At 37.4% G+C, this 23,346-nt stretch overlaps 1 protein-coding gene across 3 annotated transcripts in view; it reads right to left on the reverse strand.

The window, feature by feature from the left end:
- The window catches only part of SYNE1 (spectrin repeat containing nuclear envelope protein 1), a gene marked incomplete at its 5' end in the record, with an annotated part of 320,362 nt that overhangs the window by 22,654 nt on the left and 274,362 nt on the right, over nt 1-23,346 (reverse strand). For 2 of the 3 annotated variants that reach the window (XM_083348720.1, XM_083348721.1), the window contains 6 exons: nt 3,218-3,548; nt 6,109-6,300; nt 7,768-7,905; nt 8,097-8,279; nt 11,245-11,395; nt 13,115-13,302. In XM_083348720.1, the coding sequence (XP_083204846.1) occupies nt 3,218-3,548; nt 6,109-6,300; nt 7,768-7,905; nt 8,097-8,279; nt 11,245-11,395; nt 13,115-13,302 (1,183 nt within the window). Of the gene's footprint in view, nt 1-10; nt 80-3,217; nt 3,549-6,108; nt 6,301-7,767; nt 7,906-8,096; nt 8,280-11,244; nt 11,396-13,114; nt 13,303-23,346 lie in introns of all 3 variants that reach the window. The other variant, XM_083348719.1, reaches the window with a different exon arrangement.

Here is a 23,346-nt window from a genome sequence, read left to right on the forward strand (position 1 = left end):
TAATGCCTACCACAGACATTTTTGAGAGCATTTTCAGTATGTTTTATATAGGCTTCAGGGCTCTCAGGAATCACTACATCTGCAAAGATAAAACACAGCCATTGATTCTTAGCAATAATTATTGAAAAGAATCTGTGAATTTCAAAAGAAAATAATTTGCCAAGTTTATCCACATTTTGCTTAGAGAAATAGAACTGAAATTCATCACAGTTTCTGGTCTATATCCAATACTACATTGCTATAATAGAAATCCTTTATGAAACAGACTTTCTTTTTCATCCACTGATCCCAGAACTCTTTTCTAGCCTATTTTAGATGCTTAGGGGACTCTGCAGCACGTCTGACAAAAACATGGATAGTACAAAAAGGCAGTGTAAGGGGAACTCCTTAATGCAAATAAAACCCTTATCACATTAAAGTGGAAGTACTTCAAGTAAAGAGAGATCTTAAATCCAGTGTCATAACAAGTTGGAACCTATTTTAAAATTTCAAAACCTGGAGGTAATGTAGTGCAAGTAAATAGCATAACCAGGTGCAAATTGCCACAGATGTACTGTAACGATATCTGAGAAATATCTAGAGAGTCTGGGTGAAGAAATGCTGATCAGATAATTGAAGGCACAGCCTGTAGCTGCATAATGGGTGAAGATGTTCAGAAAGGATCCTCCCTAGTTTCTGAGGCTTTCAAGGAGAAAGTGTTGTATATTTAAAGAGCCTTGGTGGAGCAGTGGGCTAATGCCTCCTTAAGTAACACCAGCTGCCTGCAATTAGTGCAGGTTCGCATCCCACCAGGCTCAAGGTTGACTCAGCCTTCCATCCTTCCGAGGTAGGTAAAATGAGGACCCAGATTGTTGGGGGCAATAAGCTGACTTTGTAAAAATGCCACTGGGGGGGGGCGAAAGCCCCAATAAGCAGGCATATACATAGAATGAAGGCTATTGCTAAGCACATTGTGCTTTAGATTGTAAGCCACCCTGAGTCTTCGGAGAAGGGCGGGATATAAATGGGATTTAAAAAAACTTGCAAGATTTTGTTAATGTAGCCTTACAATAAAGTAGAATTAGCTCATCTGGTCATGTTTCCTATCTGGTCTACTTGGGAAAGCTGACATGTATATTGCACGATGCTTATCTCGTTCAAATTCCATGATTTTTCTAAGAACATCTGACCTTAATTTTTTCAATTGGTCACACATGGGCATTACCACATATACATGCCATTCTTGAAACATAATGATGAGAGAGACTTTGACCAGACCTCCAAACCTACTTTTTATGTATCCTTGGTAGCCTTTCGGAAGTCCCTCAAAACGTGGCTCTGTCAACAGGTTTGGGGATCTCCGGGAAATGGAGAAGTAGTGAGATGGCTACATTGTCTGGAACATTAAAAATGTTCCTCTCTTTTTAAAACATTATACCAATGTCCTTATTTTGGAATAAAGTTATTAATGTTTGTTTTTAAGGTTGTTTTTATTTTATGATGCCCAGACTCACATTTGTGAGATGGATGGCTGTACAAATGTCATGAATAAATGGATGAATGAATGAATGAATGCATGCAAAAGTGTGGGTAAGCTTATATAGATAGCATAGTGGTTGGATTTCTGCCTTTGAGACGGAAGACTGAGGTTTGAATCCTGGTTGCTACTTACAGTACTTTACTACTAGGGGACCTTGCAAATACCCTTAATAGTTCACCTGCCTACCTCAAATATGAGAGTAACATGAACTGGAAGAGTCACTGTGCTCAGAGGTCTCGGAAACCAGGACAATAAGCAATAAGTAGGCTACTGGAACAAACCATACATGGACGAAACAAGAAAACCTGTAATTGATGGAATGTTACTACAACAGTAGACCTACAGTAATAAGAGGGGATATGTGAGAACTACAGATGGACAGAAAACCTGCATCCACACCAAACGAGAACACTTCAACATAGTGAAGAGGAAGCTGCTCACACAACGTGAGATAGATTACATCCTAGACTCAAGACCTGGAAGAACAACTGAATGGGGACCTGAAGCTGGAATGCCACTGCCACTCCTTCCATTACAGAGCATAGCTGTTGATATGAGATCATCGATAAAACCAATGAACTTGTGGGGTCTTTGGTACTTTCTGAGCTTGGTTGTTTTCTTCCAGACATTTCATTACCAGCATCTGTAAGGAAACAATCAAACACTAAGGACCACACTTGTCCCTTACGCAGCTCAACCCTGAGCTACAAATATTATGTTCTGTCGACAATGAACTGGTATATGCTATACCACCATAATTCTGGAATTGCTTGGCTACACAGTCCAGAATAGTAGTACATATCCCCCTCTGCAGAATTGGTCATACGCTAAGATCAGAGCAACTCAGTGAGAGGTTAGTCAACTGATAGAATTACAGAAGAACATGACGATTAAGATTAGGACTCTACTGCTGAAAAAAAATACAAGATTCCATGATTCCATCCGAAGCACTAGAGAGTACTAAACAAAAGCTCACAGCACTGGCTACTACAGCCACCAACTGCAGAAAGTGAATAGTTCACAGCAATCTCCCAGAACAGGAACTAGTCACCATCAAAGAAGCAGGCATCCAACAGCAGGTCAAGAACATGAACATCTGGACAGCACCTAGACATGATGACACCTACTGGTTAAAGAAATTAACAGCAGTGCACCAATGCCTAGCATCCTAGCAGTGTGCTAAGGAAAACATAAAACAAAAATCACCGTTGTTGATTTTAACAAGAAACTGAGGAGATAGTGGAAAGCATGTACTGTATGTATCTATGTCACACAATTACGGTATTCCTTTTCCCCAGAATTATGACTTAATTGTGCAATGTCGTCCAATAAATCCATTTTGCTTAAGAATATTCTGGTTTAAGGATGACTTAAACAGAGCCTACTGTAGCAAAATTTAACTACAAAATTACTCCAGTTGAATATGCAATGGTTCAAGTTCATTACGCAGTGTATCAGCTTACATACAAATTTGGCTTAAGGAAAGACCTTGGGAATGGAACTTGTTCTTACTCTGGGGACTGCTTGTATCTCACTAATTACTTCTGTGCCAGTTGGAGAGTATTAGTAATGGGTTTTTGGAGTCAGAAGTGGCCCTGTAACCTTACATCAAACGCCTCAATCGTAAAGGCTGGGTTGAAGGGAGATGATCTGATTTAAGAAGATCGTGCAGATCAAGCATCTGTTGATAGATTGTACCTGCCAGGCTTGTAGCTCCTTGAAGATAAAAATCTTTGTCCTCCCTCCCTTCTTCGTCAGAGTGAAGGGCTCTTGAAACTGCTGTCTCCAGGTCACGACTCAGGTCATAGTCATGATCCCATTCCAAGGGGATGGAATCTACACTAGCTGGCGTATCCCGCCCTGACCTTTCACTTCGGAGAGGCTGGGGAAGAGACAGTGAGAGAATGGAGGAAGGATGCGGGGAAAGGACACTGTCTGCAGATTTGTCATGCCAGTGCAGGTCAGAAAGATCTGCTGATTCATCCAAATCCACTTCACGATCGGATAACTCGTGCTCATCGTCTGTGAGCTGGAAGGAGACATTAAACAATAGTGAATGCTTTTCATAAGGAGCCCTTCTACTGTTTGCTAGGTCAAGAAGATAAAATTCTCGCTGCATGACATCCATCCTTTCAAGATTAAAAAAAGATATATGTATATATATATATATATATCTTTTGTGTGTATATATATATATATATCTATATATCTATATATATATATCTATATATATATATATATATATATCTGATCAAAAAAATAAAGGGAACACTTAAACAACACAATGTACTGTATTTAATAGTAGGATGTCTTATTTTCTGTTCCCTTTATTATATATACATATATATATATATATATATATATATATATATATATATATATATATATATATATATATATATATATATATATATATATATATATATATATGGATCCTTGGTTTTTCGGGTTTTTCCCCGCGTAGAACTAAAGGTGTGGGCGCAACGTTTCGACGGAGTCTCATCCGTCATCATCAGGCTTTAGCTTCCTTCTTCTGGGAGAAGCATGTGGCTGTTAGTTCCTCTTTTTTAAACTGCCAGAGGGGGTGTGTTCTGTGGAGGTGTGCTCTGATTGGGTAGGGGACCAAGTGTGTTCTGATTGGGTGGGAGTGTGTTTTGAATGGTGGGTGTGTTCTGATTGGGTGGGGGGGTGTTCTGAGTGGATGGGCTGGTCTCAGCTGCCAGCTCCAGACCTGAGCTGGTGAGTTGTGCTGCTTTTGTTCGGCTTCGTGTTTGTGGTGGTGCCATGTTTTTATAGTGGGTGTCAGTTTGCTTATTGTGTGGTTTGGAGGGGTTTAAAGTGGCTGATGTTGCAGCTGTAGTTAGGTTTCTGTTTTGTGGTTGTGTGTCTTTATCGTTCTGGGTTCGGATTTGCTTTTTGAATGGTTGTGTGGTGGTGATGTCATGTGATGTTATCATGAGTTTGGGTCTGGTATCATTCTTGGTGGTTGGGCCTCATCTGTCAATCAAGGCGGGTTTCCAAATGGCTGGTAGACGAGAGGTATCATCTCGTGTATTCATGCTGTGGGGGCGTTTTTCTATCTCAATGGCTTCTCTGATTATTCTGTTGTTAAAATGTTCAATTTTGGCGATAGTTTTGGTTTTTTTAAAATCAATTTCATGTCCCGTGGCTTCAAAGTGTTGGACCAGGGATGAAGTTTGTTCTCCCTTTCTTGGACCAGGGATGAAGTTTGTTCTCCCTTTCTGAGTGAGTTTTTGTGCTCTTCAATGCGTGCACTTATTCTTCTGTTGGTCTGTCCGATGTATGTGGTGGGGCAGGTGGTGCATGGGATTTCGTATACTCCTTGGTTTTCTAACCCAATTATGTCCTTGGGGTTTCTTAGGATGGTGGATATTTTTCTGTCTGTGTAGAATGCTGTTTTGATGTTGTGTTTTTGGAGGACCTTGCTGATTCTGTCTGTGGTCCCTTTTAAGTATGGGAGGAGGGCTTTGCCATTTTCTTGTTCTCTGTCTTGGGTTTTTGTGGGTGTCTCTCTTCGGATTAAGTTGGTAATCGTGTTTCTTTGGAATCCATTGGCTGTTAGTACATTAGTGAGAGTGTGTATATATATATAGTATCTGTTAAGTATTTTAGAATACTTATATATATCATATATATATACACACATACATGCACATATTGAAAGATATAAATTGGAAAAGTACCAGCTCTATTTCTTTTCATTTTGCATTTCATTATTACACATTATTACTTTAGGCTGTTTTCTAGCTCTCTTCATTTTGCGGGATCACTTAGGAGACTGAAAAAAAAGACTTAGTAAATAAAAATGTTTACTTCCTCACAAAAACATGGGGAATATTTAGGATAAATGGTAAATTCAGACCTTAGATCTACATGAAACTTTAAAGTGGCATCTTTTAGTTGAGAGATGAGCAACTTTTTTTCTTTAAGTAGTGTATGGGGGGCCTTTAAAGAACAATATGAAGGTATGAGAGGCTTAATGAATCTGTTTTATGTTCCGTCCCCCCAAAAAACGTTCTGCCAAAAATATACAGCAGCTCTGCTGCCAGACTTCAGCAGTGTAATTTGGAGATGCTCAAAATGCAGACCTGCAAAACATATAGCCCAGGGCTGCGTGCTATCTGCCAAGCAGCCGTGGAAGGCCCATCCACATTTTTTTAAAAAGTCAGTAAATTCAACCCCTCCTGGAAGGAGATGCTGCCAAGCGTCTCCAAAGCCTTCAGGCTTCACCGAGGCCTCCAGTTTAGGTGCTGCTGCTGCTGCTGCTGCTTCATAGCCATTGAACACCAGAACAGCCCAACAGGTATTCCTTTGTGGCCCAATGATTATTTTTCATTTATCAATCTGGTTGTTTTTCCTCTCCAATTTGCGCAGATTTCTGCCCTAATGAACGGAGGAAAAAATGGCTTTTGAAGGGGCTGCTGCGCTTAGGACATGACATATCCAAAACAGCTATAACTCTGTAGGTGCTTGAAGAAGAGAAGACAGAGTCTATGATGATGATGTCTAACATTAACAAAATGTGTAAATATCGATATATATATATATATCTCAAAGTTAACGCTTACCGGAAGACGAATTAATTTTTTGTGGTATCTTTCTACTCGGCCAAAGACCTCGTGGCAATAGCGTCGCAGCTCGTCCAACTCTTCCTCAATGACAGCTGCATCTAAAGGCTCACTCTTTTCTAACAGTTGCTCACCCTGGGCAATGATTTGCTCAATTTTGTTGTTGTTCAGGGAGATTTCCTGTTGAAAAGCCTGAAAAAACAAAGTGTAATTTATTATATAGAACATAAGAAAAGTTAGGACCCAGAGGCCAATCACTATACTGTATATTTGATTAACTAATTCCCCACCCCCCCTGCAAAAATCTTATGTCACATAAGTGAGGAACTGTTTAGAAGAAAATGGCAACCTATGCATTAATCTAATTTTATATAATAAATTCTTTATGGAGTCTTCTTTTTTCAGTGGGGACAATTGCTAATGCTGTATGTTTCTGGTACATATAACCAATAGATTGGTTTATTTTATCTTTAGCAAAGATTTCTGCAGCCGTTCCTCACTGAGTGGTCCATCATTTAGCAAATGTTCTCAAATATGACAGTATTTTTTAAAAAAAATTACAATCAGTGAGTACACTTAAGAAGCAAATGTCATGCTCCTGATCACAACATATGCTGCAGTAAGAGTAACACTTGCATAGGTGTATAAGAGACCTTTATCTAAATGTGACAGCAGCAACCAATGGTCATTGCAGTGCCTCTCTCTTTCTCTTAGCCACCTATTCACTTAGTGACTATTTATATCCCAATTTAAAGAATAGATTGTAGTTGCTAAACAAGGGCAGGGTGCATTATGGATACTGTACAGAATAAAAACAAAGCTATCCTTGTGTTATGATGACCCCAAATTTTGCTCAAGGCCTGATGCCTATATAAATATAACCATAAGTATCCCATAAAACTATCAGTTTGAAAAGAAGAAATGTATTTTGTAAAGTATACTTCAATAGGGCAGGTTTTGGTCATGACCCGTACAGGCAGTAGTGCAAAGGGTATAATTTTATAACAGGTGGCAATATTTTACCTGATTTTAGCCATTTACTAATTTTTCTTTTATCATTAAGGAATCAAACTTGGAATCAAAATTTCCTTGTGTCACAGAGAGGCTATCTCATAATGACAAAGTTACTCTCATGAGACTTAGACAGCAAGTACGTAATGATAGGAATTGTAGTAAAACTTTATAGAGAATTTACCTTAATTATTTTAAATTGTACAGCTAATAGAAAAGCGTAAAATGTGTTTTAGGAATGTGTTTTATTCCTAAACAACAAACTAATTTGAGACAGAAGACTTGAGTGGCAAATTCCTGTTTTACTTTATGATGTGGCAAACATATGGTATAAATTGATTAGGATGAGTTGCAGTGGAAAAGCAATGGGTAAGGGGACGATTTTCATAGTAAGCACAGCTTGTGTTGACTTATTATTGTTTATTTATCATATTCATATAGCTACCCATCTCAAAATGACTCTAGGTGGCACCATTGTAGTATACATACAATAACATTACTGTACGCAACCTTGCTTATGGATGTGTGATGAAGTTTAAAGCTTATTAGTTTTACCTCACACATATTATGTTGCATAAAAATAAAGTTAATGACAAAACCTGCTTTGCTTTTTTATTATTGTGATCCTCTAGATTTATATTTCTGTACCTTGAGTTGCTTTATCTTTGCTTGAACATCACACTCTGAGAAGTGTTCTATGTTGGTGAGCTGCAAGTCCATCTCTGTAAGCCAGACCAAAATGCTGTCATGTGCCGTTTCAAATTCTTCACGTTGGCCAATGAAATGCTATTAAACAAAAGGAAACGTGAGGTAACTATGCGATCCAAACAATTCAGCTTTTTCCCATTGGTGATATCCTTTACCCATTTACAGCAAAATCCAAAGATAACCAAAGGGAGAGAGAAAACTTTTATTCTTAAAATTGTCCCTTCAACTGCAGAAACATTGCACTAAAATGAACAAAAATGGAGGAATACTTTAAGTCTGCGGAGGATGGCCATCACTCGTTTTTGCAAATTGTCCCATCTTTGGTTTCCTTCATGGACCATCAACTTGAGGCTGCCAGCAGAATCGGTGCGGTTTTCCCTGGCCAAGCGGCGGTACTGTTTGTTGATCAATTCTAGCTGAGTTAAACTTTCTTGTACTTGACGTTGAAAAGCCTACCAAAAATAGAAGCAACAAAATAACCCATTAAACTTCGGCTCTTATAATGAATATCTTCAATTGGATTTTTATTTTCACTTGTATCTGGTAATTTTTCTATCAAACAGAAATTATTATCCAGGCTTTTACATCCCGTTTAAATCCCCTGCCATACTGGAGAGAAAGATGTGAGTTTTGTTTACATAAAAGTAATGCTAAAGATTGCTACCTGAAGTATATTTTTGCCTGTGCTACTATATATAAATATTCCATATAGGCAGCTCTTTTCTTGAGATACTAGGAACTACTTGTTATGCAGTACATGAAATCACTGTGCTATACCAAATATTTTCAAACAGAACTTTTTAAAAAGTCAGGCGCATGTTGATATTTAGGATGAAGTAGTATATGTTTCTAAAACATGGCATTTGGAAAGCAGGCAGCCAGTTGGCAATGGCATCACAACAAATATCTTTATACAAACATATTTAACTGTGTCTTTATAGTTGAAAATAATGGATTTCTTAGAACCTCATAATAAAAGACAAATAGACATAGTTTGTTAACTCAATAAGCTCGAATGTGTGGTAATGTAATTGTATATCACATAAAATTAGTCTGTGTAGGTAGACCACAATAGAGAGAGAAAATAGTGTGTGCAGTCAGGTTTTACCAAGGGAAGATCAGCAACGTTCAGGGATTAAATGCTATCCTTGAATCACCAGGTGTAACAGAACAAAATAATCTATAGGCACATTCATGGCCATTAACATTAACTCTTGAGTTATTTTGCTGCTTTTTATTAGCAATCAACATGATTAAAATGAAAACAGGTATTTGTGCAGCAGGTTGCAGCCAAGGACAAAAGGGAGCTATGTAATCTGAAGCAGCAAATATCCTCCAAGGCTTCATCTTATAAATGATCAATCAACTCAATTTAAGTGTCAGTGCAGACTGTAGATAGGCAGGGAGATTAAGTAAAAAGAGGCAGACTGCAGTGGAAATTATATGAAGAATTCAGTTGGTGAACAATAAAAACCTTAATAAAACAAATCCAGAAAAACAAATCCACCTGTTTGAGTCAGTAAGAAAGACTACAGATTTTAAACAAGGAGGCTTATGTTGGGTCCACCACATTAGTAATTTCATCTGTTGCTAACATTTGTCCAGAGGAATGACAGCTGTAATGTTTTCTACTGTCTTATAATGATGTCCTTCTATACTGATATTCTAATTTGCTCACTTTAATTATACTTTAACTGAACCTTTTCAAAAGAGCACACTCTTTCAAATGTGTATCACATTTAACATCGTATTTATTTTGGAGAAAAGAAAGCCTTAAGTCTGACAATTATTTTGCCTTTGTAAATGACTAATTTTCACCATTAAACATAGCTGAAGCATCTAGGCAAGGGAAAAAATGCATTAAGGCAAATATAAATCTATGCTTAAAAGTCCTCATACCATATGCAAAGAAGTAAATGCTCTGTTGACTATAAAAAATATCCAAAAGATAAAAAATTCTGGAATGCAACTTTTCTTGTAACAGGCACACTGAAATGTTCCTCTTTATAAACTTTTAAGTGAGTTTTATTTTATTTCCACTCACTCTATGATGTCTACTGTAGCAAGTGAAAATAGTAAACAAGTTAAAACCAAAGTAAAAAAATATGTTTGAACAATTTTTTTCCAAGATCCCCTGCAGCAACCACACATTTAGGGGAGTGTAAGTGGATAGTTGAAATGCATTTGAATAAAAGAAAATGAAATTAAATACAGAGAAAAAGCTCACAGAGGAACACATATTTAACATCTACTAAAATATATTTTGTTGAGTTTTATTTACTGGGGTAAATTGTACAATTTCTCAGCAAGTAAAAGGGAAATGGAATGGAAAGTAAGGAATGTTTTTATCCAAATTGACTGACTCATTCATGGACCTTTGGATATTAGTGATTGCAAGACTAAGTTCCACTTAAACATGATGGTAGTTGTTTGAAATAATTAAAACAGTAAGTGAAAGGATGACAGTTTCAAAATAAAAAAAGATCAATAAAATATAAAAAGGGTATTTTTGAATTGTGTAAAGATGAGTTCAAGCTTAGGCCATTATCGTTAGTCTGAAACAGAAAACAGGATGTATTCATCTATACAAATTTTCTGTTTTGCATAGTAACAGCAAGTATTTTTTATTTCATTTCCCTATATTTTCTCTTCCTGGTGTTCACAATTATATTTTGCATTATATCTCTATGAACTGTGGCTGATGTGGTTGCCACTTCCCTTGTTCTCCTCTGGCTCAATTGAAAGAAAGGAACAGATGGGAAATGCTTCCATTTCCAAGTGGCATTATGTTTCTTCCTGGGCAGAATGAGCCATAAAGAGAAATTAAACCAAACCAAACAATAGCCCAATAGTAAGAAACCAGAGGTACCTTCTCCTTGCTAAAAAAAAAGATCAATATGCTGTTCCATTGGGATGACATTATTACCTGTTCAAAGTCAATTGTATCATTTGTAAGCAGGAGCCATTGGGCATACACTAGCTAAATTATAGCAGACTATGGCCTTATTATGGACAATACATATGGATCAAGTGCGCTAATTCATTTTAATTATAGTTTAGGGCAGGACAAATAACCTGTGATCCATTTTTGCAGGTTCAAACTCCTTTTCTCCAAGACTGAAGGCAGAATTTGATCTTTCACTAAAATAAAATGAGTAGAGTTATACTAATAAGGTAGAATAAGTTTGCTTCTGTGACAGCATCAGAACAGATTATATTTCAATCCGAGGACCCAGATTGTTGGGGGCAATAAGCTGACTTTGTAATAATGCCGCTTAGGGGCCCCCCCGAAAGCCCTAATAAGCAGGCATATACATAGAATGAAGGCTACTGCTAAGCTTGTAAGCCGCCCTGAGTCTTTGGAGAAGGGCGGGATATAAATGGAATTAAAAAAAAATTCAAACAGATAAAAATCACCTCAAATTTCTTTAGTTCTTCTTTAGCAACAGTGTATAATACACCGGAAGAACTAGGCAAAGCAGCCGTCCTTTCAGAAATTTTCAACCAATCTTCAAAGCGAGAATAATCATCCAAAAATTTCTGCCAAAGTCTCCACGTCTCTTCAATTCTGAAACAAAGATAAAAATAGGAGAGTCTGAATTTCACTTTAATAATCATTATTTGATATCTTATCTAGTTACCAACTGTAATAAGGAAATCATTTTTCCTATCTGAATATGCCCAAGCAAACAAAGAGGGTATTGAACAATACTGGCTTTTAATCCAGCTTGACAGTTGTTTTGATTAACAAGAAACATAATCCATTCATTATTTATTTATTTAGCGCTTAGAATGTCATACATGGACTAGCAATATAAATTAACATTTCAGCTATATTAGTAGAATCCAATAAAATATAAGTGTCAAAAAGACCTATGTTCAAATATTAATGTCTAGGTCAGAGGTCCCCAACCTTTTGAGCACCAGAGATCGGTTCCATGGAGAAAGGTTTTTCTGCAGACCAGAGGGGATGTGGTTTAATCTACTGCTTGCATCCCGCGGATGGGGTTTTGCTTTTTTATGCAGACCGGTTTCTGGCATGCTGCGGCCCGGTGCCATTCCACCGATCAGTGGTTGGGGACCCCTGGTCTATATTATCTAACCATTGAAGCACAATATTGTTTATATTAAAAAAATCAGATACTGGACCAGTATATGCCCTCATCTTACAGCCAGTCGCAATGTGATCTACAGTCACAATGAGGGGAGGATACTATACCCCATTTATACAGAGAGTCCCAGCAGATGCCATGTGAGGTGCAAATCCTGTTCAGTATTGTCCATTGCAGATGTGGTAGTTTAAAGCCTGGCACTTTTCTTGTGGGGTCATTTATATGTCTATCTATTCTGCACATTCAGCCACCCATTTGGCTTTCCATTGGGAATCAATGTTAAAATTGTTGGGCAGATGTTGTGCAAGTGCTAGTGTGGGCTTGAGCTGGAGTAAAGTAGTTATGGATTGTTCCTCTTAAACCTTTGCAAATCCTTATTTTAAATCATGTAATTATTTTGAATGTTTCAACACAGCATTATAAAGAGCTGAACAGAAAAGTTTCAGGGCTACACAACTTCAGCTGCTTAAATTAAGAAGTTTTTAAAAAATGCAAACACACACACACACACACACACATTGCATTAACAAATAACTGTATCTATCATGCCTTGCCTTGAATATAGATCATATCAGGAAGCAGAACATTGAACTATAAAATCATCAGCATTCCAAACATGATTGTCAAGGTGAACTATCAATTGATTAATATTCCAAAACACATAATTTCCATAAGCTTGTAGAAATCTGCTTTTAACATAGCCATGACTGGCTGAGGGATTCTGGTACTTGAAGTCCACAAGTCTTAAAGTTTCCAAGTTTGGAGACCCCTGGATTAGATAACTCAGTAGTGAGTCTCTTTAGATAAATTTTATCTTTTATTGCAGAATCTGTATGTAATGAAGTTTGAGCCATATGGAAGTAACAATGCTGCTCTATACAGTTTATTTTATTTATTTATTTATTTATTTATTTATTTATTTATTTATTTATTTATTTATTTATTTATTTATTTATTTATTTATTTATTATATTTTTATACCGCCCTTCTCCCGAAGGACTCAGGGTGGTGTACAGGGCAATAAATACAAAACAATAATAAATATAAAATACAAAATATATCCCTTAACCTATGTAACTTGTGTCCGTTAACAGGCATTTAATTTAAGAACTGGCTAGATTTCATCTCATTCTAAGAAATCTGGAGAATCATCTAATGTTTCGCCAAATACTTACTTGAGTCGCCTTTCCATTGACATGGCACAAATATTCCGCCATCTTCGATCCAAGTTCCTTGTGGCTTGCTGAATGGAATCACATTCTGTCTCAGTAGCACAAGCGTCACAATCATGGAGAAGAACTTCACAGAGATTGAGGACAGATGCAACCCCAGTGCTATGTTTCTCTATGTCTCTTTGAAGTTCCTGTAAATGAATAGATAAACTTGTGAATGTCTTAGGCAAAACTGAAGTTAATTAATACTGTACTTACTATAAACAAGCAAGGCCAAACTGAAATACAAATGAAGGAAAATAAAAAGCTAAGCTACTTGGTAGCTAATAAAAATCCCAAATTGTTCCACAAAAATTGAGATTCCAAGTGGATATACTTAAAAATAAGTTCTAATGCAACCAGGCACACACACACACACAGACACATAAATACAAAGGGAGGGGGACGGAGAGAAACCAATCATTCCAACACATACTTTTATTTTTGTAATCAAGTAAATGTCTTATTTATTAAACATAATAAGATAAGAAGAGTGCATAGAACATTGCTCTTGATGTTCATATGTTCTACCAGGCTACAAATATACTAATTGGAATCCATTAAGTTTATTGCCACACGTCTTCAGGTAATTTTAATAAGTCTAATATTAGTACTACTAATTATCTCTCAGTAGCAATTTGCAATTGCTTTTCTGGGTTCCATTCATGGTTTGATGTTGACTTTTAAAACTCTGAATGGGATGAGGGAAGAGAGTTTCAAGGAGTGCTTCCTTTTTGACATCCATGCTCAAACAGCCCTGGTTGGGTGATGGGATTAGTAAATAAACGTTGTGTTAGTGAAGGTAGTGCTTTACTATTAAGCTCTTTGTCATATTGCATTTCTTGTCATGTTTCCAACCATATGCTTTATTTCCTTTGAGTCGCTGAATCAGGTGGAGCAACAAGTAGGAAAAATTGGATCGTTTCTTTTTTTATGAAAAAAAAGTAAATGGAGTATGTGAAAACAGAGTGAGAAATGTTCATGAAATGGCTCTCTTAAAAATGTCAAGAATGTTGCTGTACCCTGGACAGGATGGGATAGGTAGTCTTTGGTGCAAGAACCCATTTAGCATTCCAAGAACTTAGTGGATACATGAATGGACAAAATGTCTGCCATGGATGGCTATGATGTTCATTAAGGCTCTTTCAACTCTCCATGGTTCATTACTCCATGACTACATTAGTTCACCAGGATTGTCTGTCAATGACCATTTCTCTGAATTTTTGTAAGCCCATTCTCATGTCAGCAGTCAGCAGTGTTTAGTCACCTTATTTACATATTTAGGGTGATTGTACTGTTTTGCTTCATATATTAATTAACTCTTCTTTATTCCTTCTTTTCCAGTAGAACTTTGCCTTGCCTGTTATCATGCTTATCTTGGCAAGAAAGATTCCCTTCATTTCTATAATTACATTGAAGAAATTTACTGTTCTTTTTATTTGATTGTCATCTTCAGTTTCTTTTCCTTGCTTGTGTAAATAGATTTCCTTGATTCTTCTTGGTCTGCAGAAAAGTTTAGTTTCAAGAATTCTGTGTGTTGCCTTTTGCTTTCTGTCTTTCTTAGTCAATTTTCAATGTATAAATAGGTATTTTGTCTTCTAATGAATGTTATATTTTGTAATATTTTTGTTACTTCATTTAATGATTTTGTGAATTTCAAATTAGAATTCTTCAGAGATAAACTTTATCAGATCAAATCAAATACATTTCAGTTCTCTACTCTTACAACAACAAAGGTAGATGCAATATTACTGAAATTGTATCTTGTCTATCACTTGATTTATTAAGCTGAAATTGTACAAGAAGTTCAGGACCAAGGCAGTTAACCTAGGTCTTGTTTTTGTTGACTCAACAGAGAGCTACACCCACTTGGTTGCAGATCATACAGCCAATTTGACATTAGTGTTGTTTACCCAGCAATGTCCATGTGTGGAATTGCATTTTAGATTGCTTTAAAAACATATTTGCTATAGTATAATGTTTGAAATGGTTACAGCTATTTGTCTGTCTCCTACTTCATCTGTATATCAAGATAAAACGTTTCCACTATTCAAGGTGCTATTTTACTTCAAAGTTTAGTCTTACAGTCATCTATAATGAATATGGCATATGTTTCTGGTTTTATATCAATGAAGTGTTGCAAATCATAACAGAGCTGTTCAATTCCTGTTTCCTTGAATCCCTGTGGTTGTCTTGTCCTGCACTTTAAATATTATTTGTTGGAGTGTTAGTGGAGGTAGTACTTTACTATTAAGCTTCTTGTCATATTGCATTTCTTCAAATTGCACGAAGTTACATTTTTTTCATGTTTCCAATCATATGCTTTATGTAACCATAAATGCTGGGAAAGGTGGAAGGAAACAGAAGAAGAGGACAATCACACAATGTAATAGATTTAAGTTACAGTAGCACCAGCGGAAGAGCTGAAGAAGAGGTTAGGGACAGATTATCATGAGAACATCTATCAATGTAGTTATTAAGAATCAACACCAACGTGATACTACCTAAACAATCTATCAGGCCATAAATTATGTTAACATCTTTTGTTAGCATAAGTGGCTATGGTATTTCTTATATAGTTTTCTTATCCCCACTATAAGAGACTGTGGTTCTTTGCTATGAAATAATCCATTCAGTTTGTTGATTCCCACATGGTCAATGTCCACTCTTGACACCGCTGTTTTGATAACATCAAGGTGACTTGGTTCATTGCTTTGGCATTCCCTGGTCAATTGTTTATAGTATGAAATGTCCATCTTGCTTTTGCCTGTGAACAAATCAGCAATGGACATCTTTTCACCTTTAATCCCAGCAACCTTTTGAATACCTTCTCGCTTGGGGGCCTCATACTCCAGTTTAATTTTTTGAGGAGATTTACTTCAATAGAAGAAGGGGACGACAGAGAATGAGGTGGCTGGATGGAGTCACTGAAGCAGTAGGCGCGAGCTTAAATGGACTCCAGAAGATGGTAGAGGACAGGTAGGCCTGGAGGAGTCGAGATGAGTCGGACATGACTTCGCAGCTAACAACAACACTTCAGTAGGTGACATTTCCTTCTCCAATGTATACTATTTAGTCCAATTCTTCATCAGTGATCTGCTCATCAGGGATAACTGCTTGGAAAAGTGCCCTCCTGATGGTATAACTCATAGGTTTTCAATAAAAAGGGGGGGCAGGATGGCAGCAAGAAGCAAGGGGACAAAAGATATTTGAAAAACAGTGACCATTTTATAGTTCAGGGTGATAAAAATTAAGTTTACAATTGTGAGAAACTGTGGGTAGCAGCCAGGGGCAAAAGAATTCAGAAGCAAATTCAGGAGAGCTGCATTTGGGGGAAAAAACAACTCTACCTTAATTAGCTTGTTACAAATCACTTGGAACAGTTTTTAATAATGTATTTTTCATTTATAACATTAAAAATATTGTTGAACTCTGTGTCATTCATGCTTCCTGACTTTACCAGCAATTTGAGATTTAACCACTGTTGTAAAACATGAAAATGCACTGAATATAATTCTCTAAAGACTAGTGAAGCAGTCTTTGAATAGCACTAATTGAAATACATTTGCATTTCAATATAATTTAATATAGTATTGGGATTAGATGTATTGCCTTTCATATAACCTAATTTCTTGCATTTGGAACAGAAGTCAAATTAACAAAGCAACAAGTTAAAGACAACTAATATTTATAATTTGTTCAGCAAAATGAGGACATTTGGCACCACATAGAGGGAAAGAAGAAGAAATGAAGATTCCTGGCTAGATTGATCATCTATTTGTTCAAAGGTAACACTACACACTGTTTCTGTTCTTTTGCATAATTCTTCCTAGATTTCCCAATTGCAGATTCCTATAAATTAATTCTGAGGCACTGGGAGAAGGAAAAAATCCTATTTATTTCCTAAATTATCCCTACCAGAGGCAGAGGCTTGAGCTAATGTGATTCAATATATGACAAAGAGCATTTTGCCCTCATAATATGTAGATTCTATGCCTGTGCCTGTCTGGCATGTAGACTGGTCAAGTCTGAATATCAAACATGCTGAATATAATTTACAACCTTATCCTAAGAAATATTGACAAAAGAATTTTCTCTCGGAAGAATTTTGTTTGATGAATAAAAGTGTGTGTGTGTGTGTGTGTGTGTGTGTGTGTGTGTGTGTGTGTGTAAAAGCACACATTTTGAGTACTGTTGACTCCTGGTGACTGCCTGGACAAGTCCCTGCAAATTTCCTGGCAAGATTTCAGAGTGGTTTGCCCTTGTCTGCTTCCTAGGGCTGAAACAGAATGACTGGCTCAAGGTTACCCAGCTAGCTTCATGCCTAACGCATGGACTAAAACTCACAGTCTGCTGGTTTCTAGACTGATACCCTAACCGCTACACTACTTGTCATTATGAATAAACATTCATAATAAACAGTATTTATGAATAATCCAGGTGGTCCTCCTACATTTTGAGTCAAATCAGAAGTGACTATAAGCACATGATTTAAACGTTTATTATCTTCTGATATTGACTGGTAGTTGTTTTGAATGCTAAATGGTACACTCATGTTGAGTATATTATTTGTATCAATGCCAACAGTCCCACTGCATTAAATAGCAAAAGAAATTCCTGGGACATTGTATCTCCAAGAGTATAAATTTACAAAATAAGCATACAAAATATGTCTGTTTCAGTTTCTGACCACTCCATGTCATGTAGCATGATTTAATACACATTTTATTCACAAGTAAATTGCTAATTGTGTAACTGGATCAATACACCAAAACTTTAGAAAGAGTTTTAAAAATGTGCTAATTTCAAAATGATTTGCATTCCTAATTTGTATAACATGATAAACAAACCAAGACAGAACCATTGTAGCCATGTCTGCGAAAAAGGAGGAACCAGAAAACCTGACATTATGCCTTTATAATCTATTGGCATGACAAGATTCTACATAGTTCTAAATTATTATGTTGAATGGTGACCCACCTTAATTTGGTAATTAAAAACCAAATGAAGGGCTTTTCTTTAGCCAATTCTATCTGTTTATGCATACGAAGTGTGTAAAAGATGGGAAAGTTAAAATGTTTCCAAAAAAAAACTTTTTAAAACAGTTGCCTAAACAGGTTTCACACCATAGCATAATATGCTTCTGAAAATGCTGGTTCTTGTAGTCCTAAAATAGCCTCTACTGTATTATGTATCATGTGAATTTGCTAGGTGATCAGTGGGAATGAGAGAGCAATGGAGGCTGCCAGAAGGATTTGGGGTATTCCTGTGTAAGGAACATTTGCTTAAACTCCAGTTGTCTGTATGTATATAAAGAATATACTTGTATTTCTTGAGTGGATAAGAATCTCTGATAGGAAAGAAAAGGAACTGGGGGAAAGAAAGAAAGGAATAAATGGCTGAAATGTATCCTGACATTCAAACGGAAACTCAGATTCAAATCCCAATCTAGTAATAACAAGTGACACAAACATGTTGAATAAACACATTAAAGCAGGGGTCTCCAACCTCTGGGCTGCAGCCCACTACTGGGCCATGGCCTTTCAGAACTGGGCTGCAGAAGTGGTGGGCAAGTGTGCACGTGCAACTCCACTTGCACACACAGTGGGCAGGTGAGGGCACATGCACAGCTCCATTTGTGCAAAGGGCAGGCACGTGTGCTCACTGCTTGCGCAAATGGAACTGCGTGGAGACGCTTGCCCACCGCTCACACAGAACCATCCCCTTGCCCTCCTTTCCGCCAGTCTGCAAAGCCGGAAAAGTTGGAAACCGTTGCATTAAAGTATTATTTAACAATTGTTTTTTTCATTAGGGAAAACCATGATGGTGAAAATACAACCCTAATTAAAATAATAATAATAATAATAATAATAATAATAATAATAATAATAATAATAATGATGATGATGATGATGATGATGATGATGATGATGATGATGATGATGATGGAAGAGACTTGAAGGTCATCTAGTCCAACCCCCTGCTCAGGCAGGAAACCCTATGCCAGTGATGGCAAACCTTTTAGAGACCGAGTGCCCAAACTGCAACCCAAAATCCACTTATGTATCGTCAGGTGCCGGGTGGGCATGGCCCATTGGGTGGGCATGGCTGCAGTGGTAACGACAGACTGGGTGGAATTAAAAAGTTCAATCGATCAATTCCAACTTTGCGAGATTTTTTTTTTGCGAGAAGTTGAAATTGATTGATTGATTCTTTTTTTTTTTTGCACACAGCGGCTGAGGCCTACAGCGAAAAGGTTTTATAAAACCTAGCTGAAGGCCTAGGACTGGGGCGACGGTGCACGTGCCCACAGAGAGGGCTCTGTGTGCCACCTGTGGCACGCGTGCTACAGGTTCGCCACAATGGCCCTATGCCATTTCAGACAAATGGCTGTACAGTCTCTTCTTAAAAACTTCCAGAGTTGGAGCATTCACTGCTTCTGGAGGCAGGTTGTCCCACTGATTAATTGTTCTGTCAGGAAGTTTTTCCTTAGTTCTAAGTTGCTTCTCTCTTTGATTAGTTTCCCTCTGTTGCTTCTTGTCCTGCCCTCAGGTGCCTTGGGAAATAGCTTGACTCCCTCTTCTTTGTGGCAGCCCCTGAGATATTGGAACACTGCTATCATGTCACTCCTAGTCTTTCTTTTCATTAAACTAGACATACCCAATTCCAGCAACCATTCTTTATATGTTTTAGCCTCCAGTCCCATAATCATCTTTGTTTCTCTTCTCTGTACTCTATCTAGAGTCTCAACATCTTTTTTACATCGTGGTGACCAAAACTGGATGCAATATTTCAAGTGTGGTCTTACCAACTCATTGTAAAGTGGTATTAATACTTCACATGATCTTGATTCTATCCCTCTGTAATGCAGCCTAGCACTGTGTTGGCTTTTTTGGCAGCTGCAGCACACTGCTGGCTCATAATTAAGTGATTGTCCACTAGGACTCCAAAATCCCTCTCATAGTTACTACTATTGAGCAAGGTACCACCTATACTATACCTGTACATTTGGTTTTTCTTGCCTAAATGTAGAACCACTGGATTTCGTTTTGTTAGATAGCGCCCAGTGTTCAAGTCTGACCACATCCTCGTGTATCTTAAGCCTGTCTTCTGGAGTGTTGGCTACTCCTTCCAGCTTGGTGTCGTCTGCAAATTTGATGAGTTCCCCATCTATCCCCTCGTCCAAATCGTTGATGAAGATGTTGAGAAGCACTAGGCCTAGAACAGAGCCCTACACACTTTCCTCCATGTAAATGCAGTTCCATTAAGGACCACAAGCTGAGTACAGCCAGTCAGCCAGCTACAAATCCATCTGGTGGTGATGCTGTCTAACCCACATTTTTCTATCTCATCAAGTAGTAGGTTGTGATCTATTTTATCAAATGCCTTACTGAAGTCCAAGTAAATTATATCCACAGCAAGTGTGCAACTGTACATAGAATACTGGAAATGATTTGAGTACACAGCATCCACAGTATCCACAGCATTCCTCTGGTCCACTAATTGTGTCACATATTTTGATTCCATGTTGCAGAAGAGCATAAGTAACCATGCATAATGCCCAGATCAGTGTTTCTCAATCTAACAACTTTAAGACATGTGGACTTCAAGTCCCAGAATTCTCCAGCCACATGTTACATATTGAAGTTACCAAGGGTTTCAGGTTGAGAAATATTGGCCTGGATCATATGGTTACATTATTGAATAAGTTGCACTCAAAAAGATAATACCCTTCCCTCCCATTATAATGATAATGAATACATTTCTTCTCAACCTTTTCACTTTACCTAGTATAAGCATCCTAACTGCTCATGCCATATGTATGCTTTTATATTCACAAACAGGCGCATGGCTGTTTCAATCCAAAATAAGGCAGACGCTGACAACTTTGTAATCCTAGAATTAAAAGTAGACCCTGCATTCTAGCAGGATATATATAATATGATAATTATTTCTATTATATCTATTATGACAGCACACCTTTTCATGATTGTTGATCAACAACCACTGGCATTCTGTTGCCAACACTTTCTGACAGCTTGCGACTCATCACCTGTTGAATGATGATCTTCAAAAGCAAACTTGACCACAGTTCCTTCAAATTGCTTTTAAGCAAATCTCTAGGCTATATAATAACTCCAAGTTTCAATTCTGAGTCCTGACTCCTGAGTAGGGCACCCAACACCTTGGCTTCTCCCTGGTATTTTCATATGATCGCAATGAATTTTATAGCACATTACTGACTTTCAGGAATAATTGCTAATGTGAATGATCTATTCAGAACCGTAGAGTCATACTGGACAAGAGGCTGAAGTCTATGGCTCTTCTTCGTTATTACTTTTGTTTCTCAGTTACACACTACTAGTAACAAATCATCCACAGCTACAGAAGTCATTTCATTGGGTATAAATTTCTTCAGTTATATTTGTAACAGAGACTTCTGTTATAGATATTAATCTGCATGTTAATCTGCTAGCTTCAAGCTAAATTTATGTTCATTCTGTCTAGCTGACACTTTCTATTATCAGGATTTAAGTGCTGTTTCTAATCCAGTGGCCCCCAACCAGGGACTGGTTCCATGGAGAGAGATTCCCCCCCCCCCGCAGACTAGAGGGGGTGTGGATTCGTGTGCTGCCTGAATCCCGGGGAGGAGGTTTGCTTGTCTGCACAGACTGTTTTCTGGCATGCCATGAACCACTGCCAGTCCACGGACTGGGACTTGGGATCCCTGTTCTAATCAACATTTGTTGTAAAGTTGCAGTGATACTCTGTAAAAGGGCCTGAAAGTCAAATAATGATTATTCATTGCTTCTCTTGTGAAATATTTTGCTATCAACACTAAAGAAGTTAACCATCTTCAAGTATTCCTTAATAGCAGTTTCACACAGTCCTTTTCAAACTAACCATCTCTAAACTCCAGTGCTGCATTGAATACCTATCAATTATTTGACCTCAAGGCAAGTACAAGACATTGCTCAAGAAGCTAATTAAACTAACATCTTAAGTATTAAAAATGCCTCCAGTGTAAAAAAGATTGAGAAGGAGATTAAATGTTTGTGTCAGATGTTAATCATCATAACAGATGAAGCAACCTGTCTATCAGAGGTATCAGTGAAAGGCTGAGAATGGCAACCTGATGGATTACACAGTAAGAAGACTTAACGATTTCCTCCCAGAATTACACTTTTCCAAAAATGACATAGTACGTGCATGGAGAGTTCAAAATACCAAGCTTGCAAAGTTGAATAAACCAAAGAATATTATAATTAAATTTCTTACTGAACAAAAATTATTTGAGGCAAAATTTATTTTTTAGAGTTCATATTTGTCCATTAGAGACAAAACTTTAGAGACATTCATAGAGGCAATATTATTTTTGACAGAAACTCTCAAACTTGAGGAGGAATTTAACTGGGGAAAAGATATATCCAAAAGTTTATATGTGTGTGTGTGTGTGTGTGTGTGTGTGTGTGTGGTAGTGGCTGTTTGTTCCTCTTTTTTAAACTGCCAGAGGGGGTGTGTTCTGTGGGTGGAGGTGTGCTCTGATTGGGTGGGGGGTTAGCTGTGTTCTGATTGGGTGGGGTTGTGTTTTGAATGGGGGCTGTGTTCTGATTGGGTGGGGGTGTGTTTTGAGTGGATGGGCTGGTCTCATATATATATATATACACATACATACACACACACACACATACACCAAGATATTAGCCTAATCGCCTTACCAAAAATGATGACATTTAAGCTTCTTACCGTATATGATTGCCGATAAAAATGGGAATTTAGTATAAATGGGAATTTCCATTTAAATTTAGTAGATTGAAACCACAAGGAATAGAAACAATTTATGTTATTCAGGTTATGTATAAAACTGGCTGAGTTGAAGAAAATTCCTTCTGACAGAGCTTGGACAAGGAATGACCTTGGAGATTAAGCCAAAGAGAAACAGCTGAAAAATGAAGCTCCCAGCTGGAAGAGGATTGGGACACAAAAATGAGCAAAGGTGGGGGGAATACAAAATGAACCCCTTGGACTAGAAATTCTTGTATGGTATTAAAATATTAGCTCATATTAGAATTAAGGTATAAGTGGTTGAGATAAAAATTATTCAGGAAGAGGGATGCAGAAAATTAATATAAGAAAGAACATAAAATTAAAATTATAAGAAGGTCCAATCACGTCCAACTCTAGGGAGTGGTGCT

Source organism: Vipera ursinii (genome assembly GCF_947247035.1).
Source record: "Vipera ursinii genome assembly, chromosome: 1".
Classification (NCBI taxonomy): Eukaryota; Metazoa; Chordata; class Lepidosauria; order Squamata; family Viperidae; genus Vipera; species Vipera ursinii.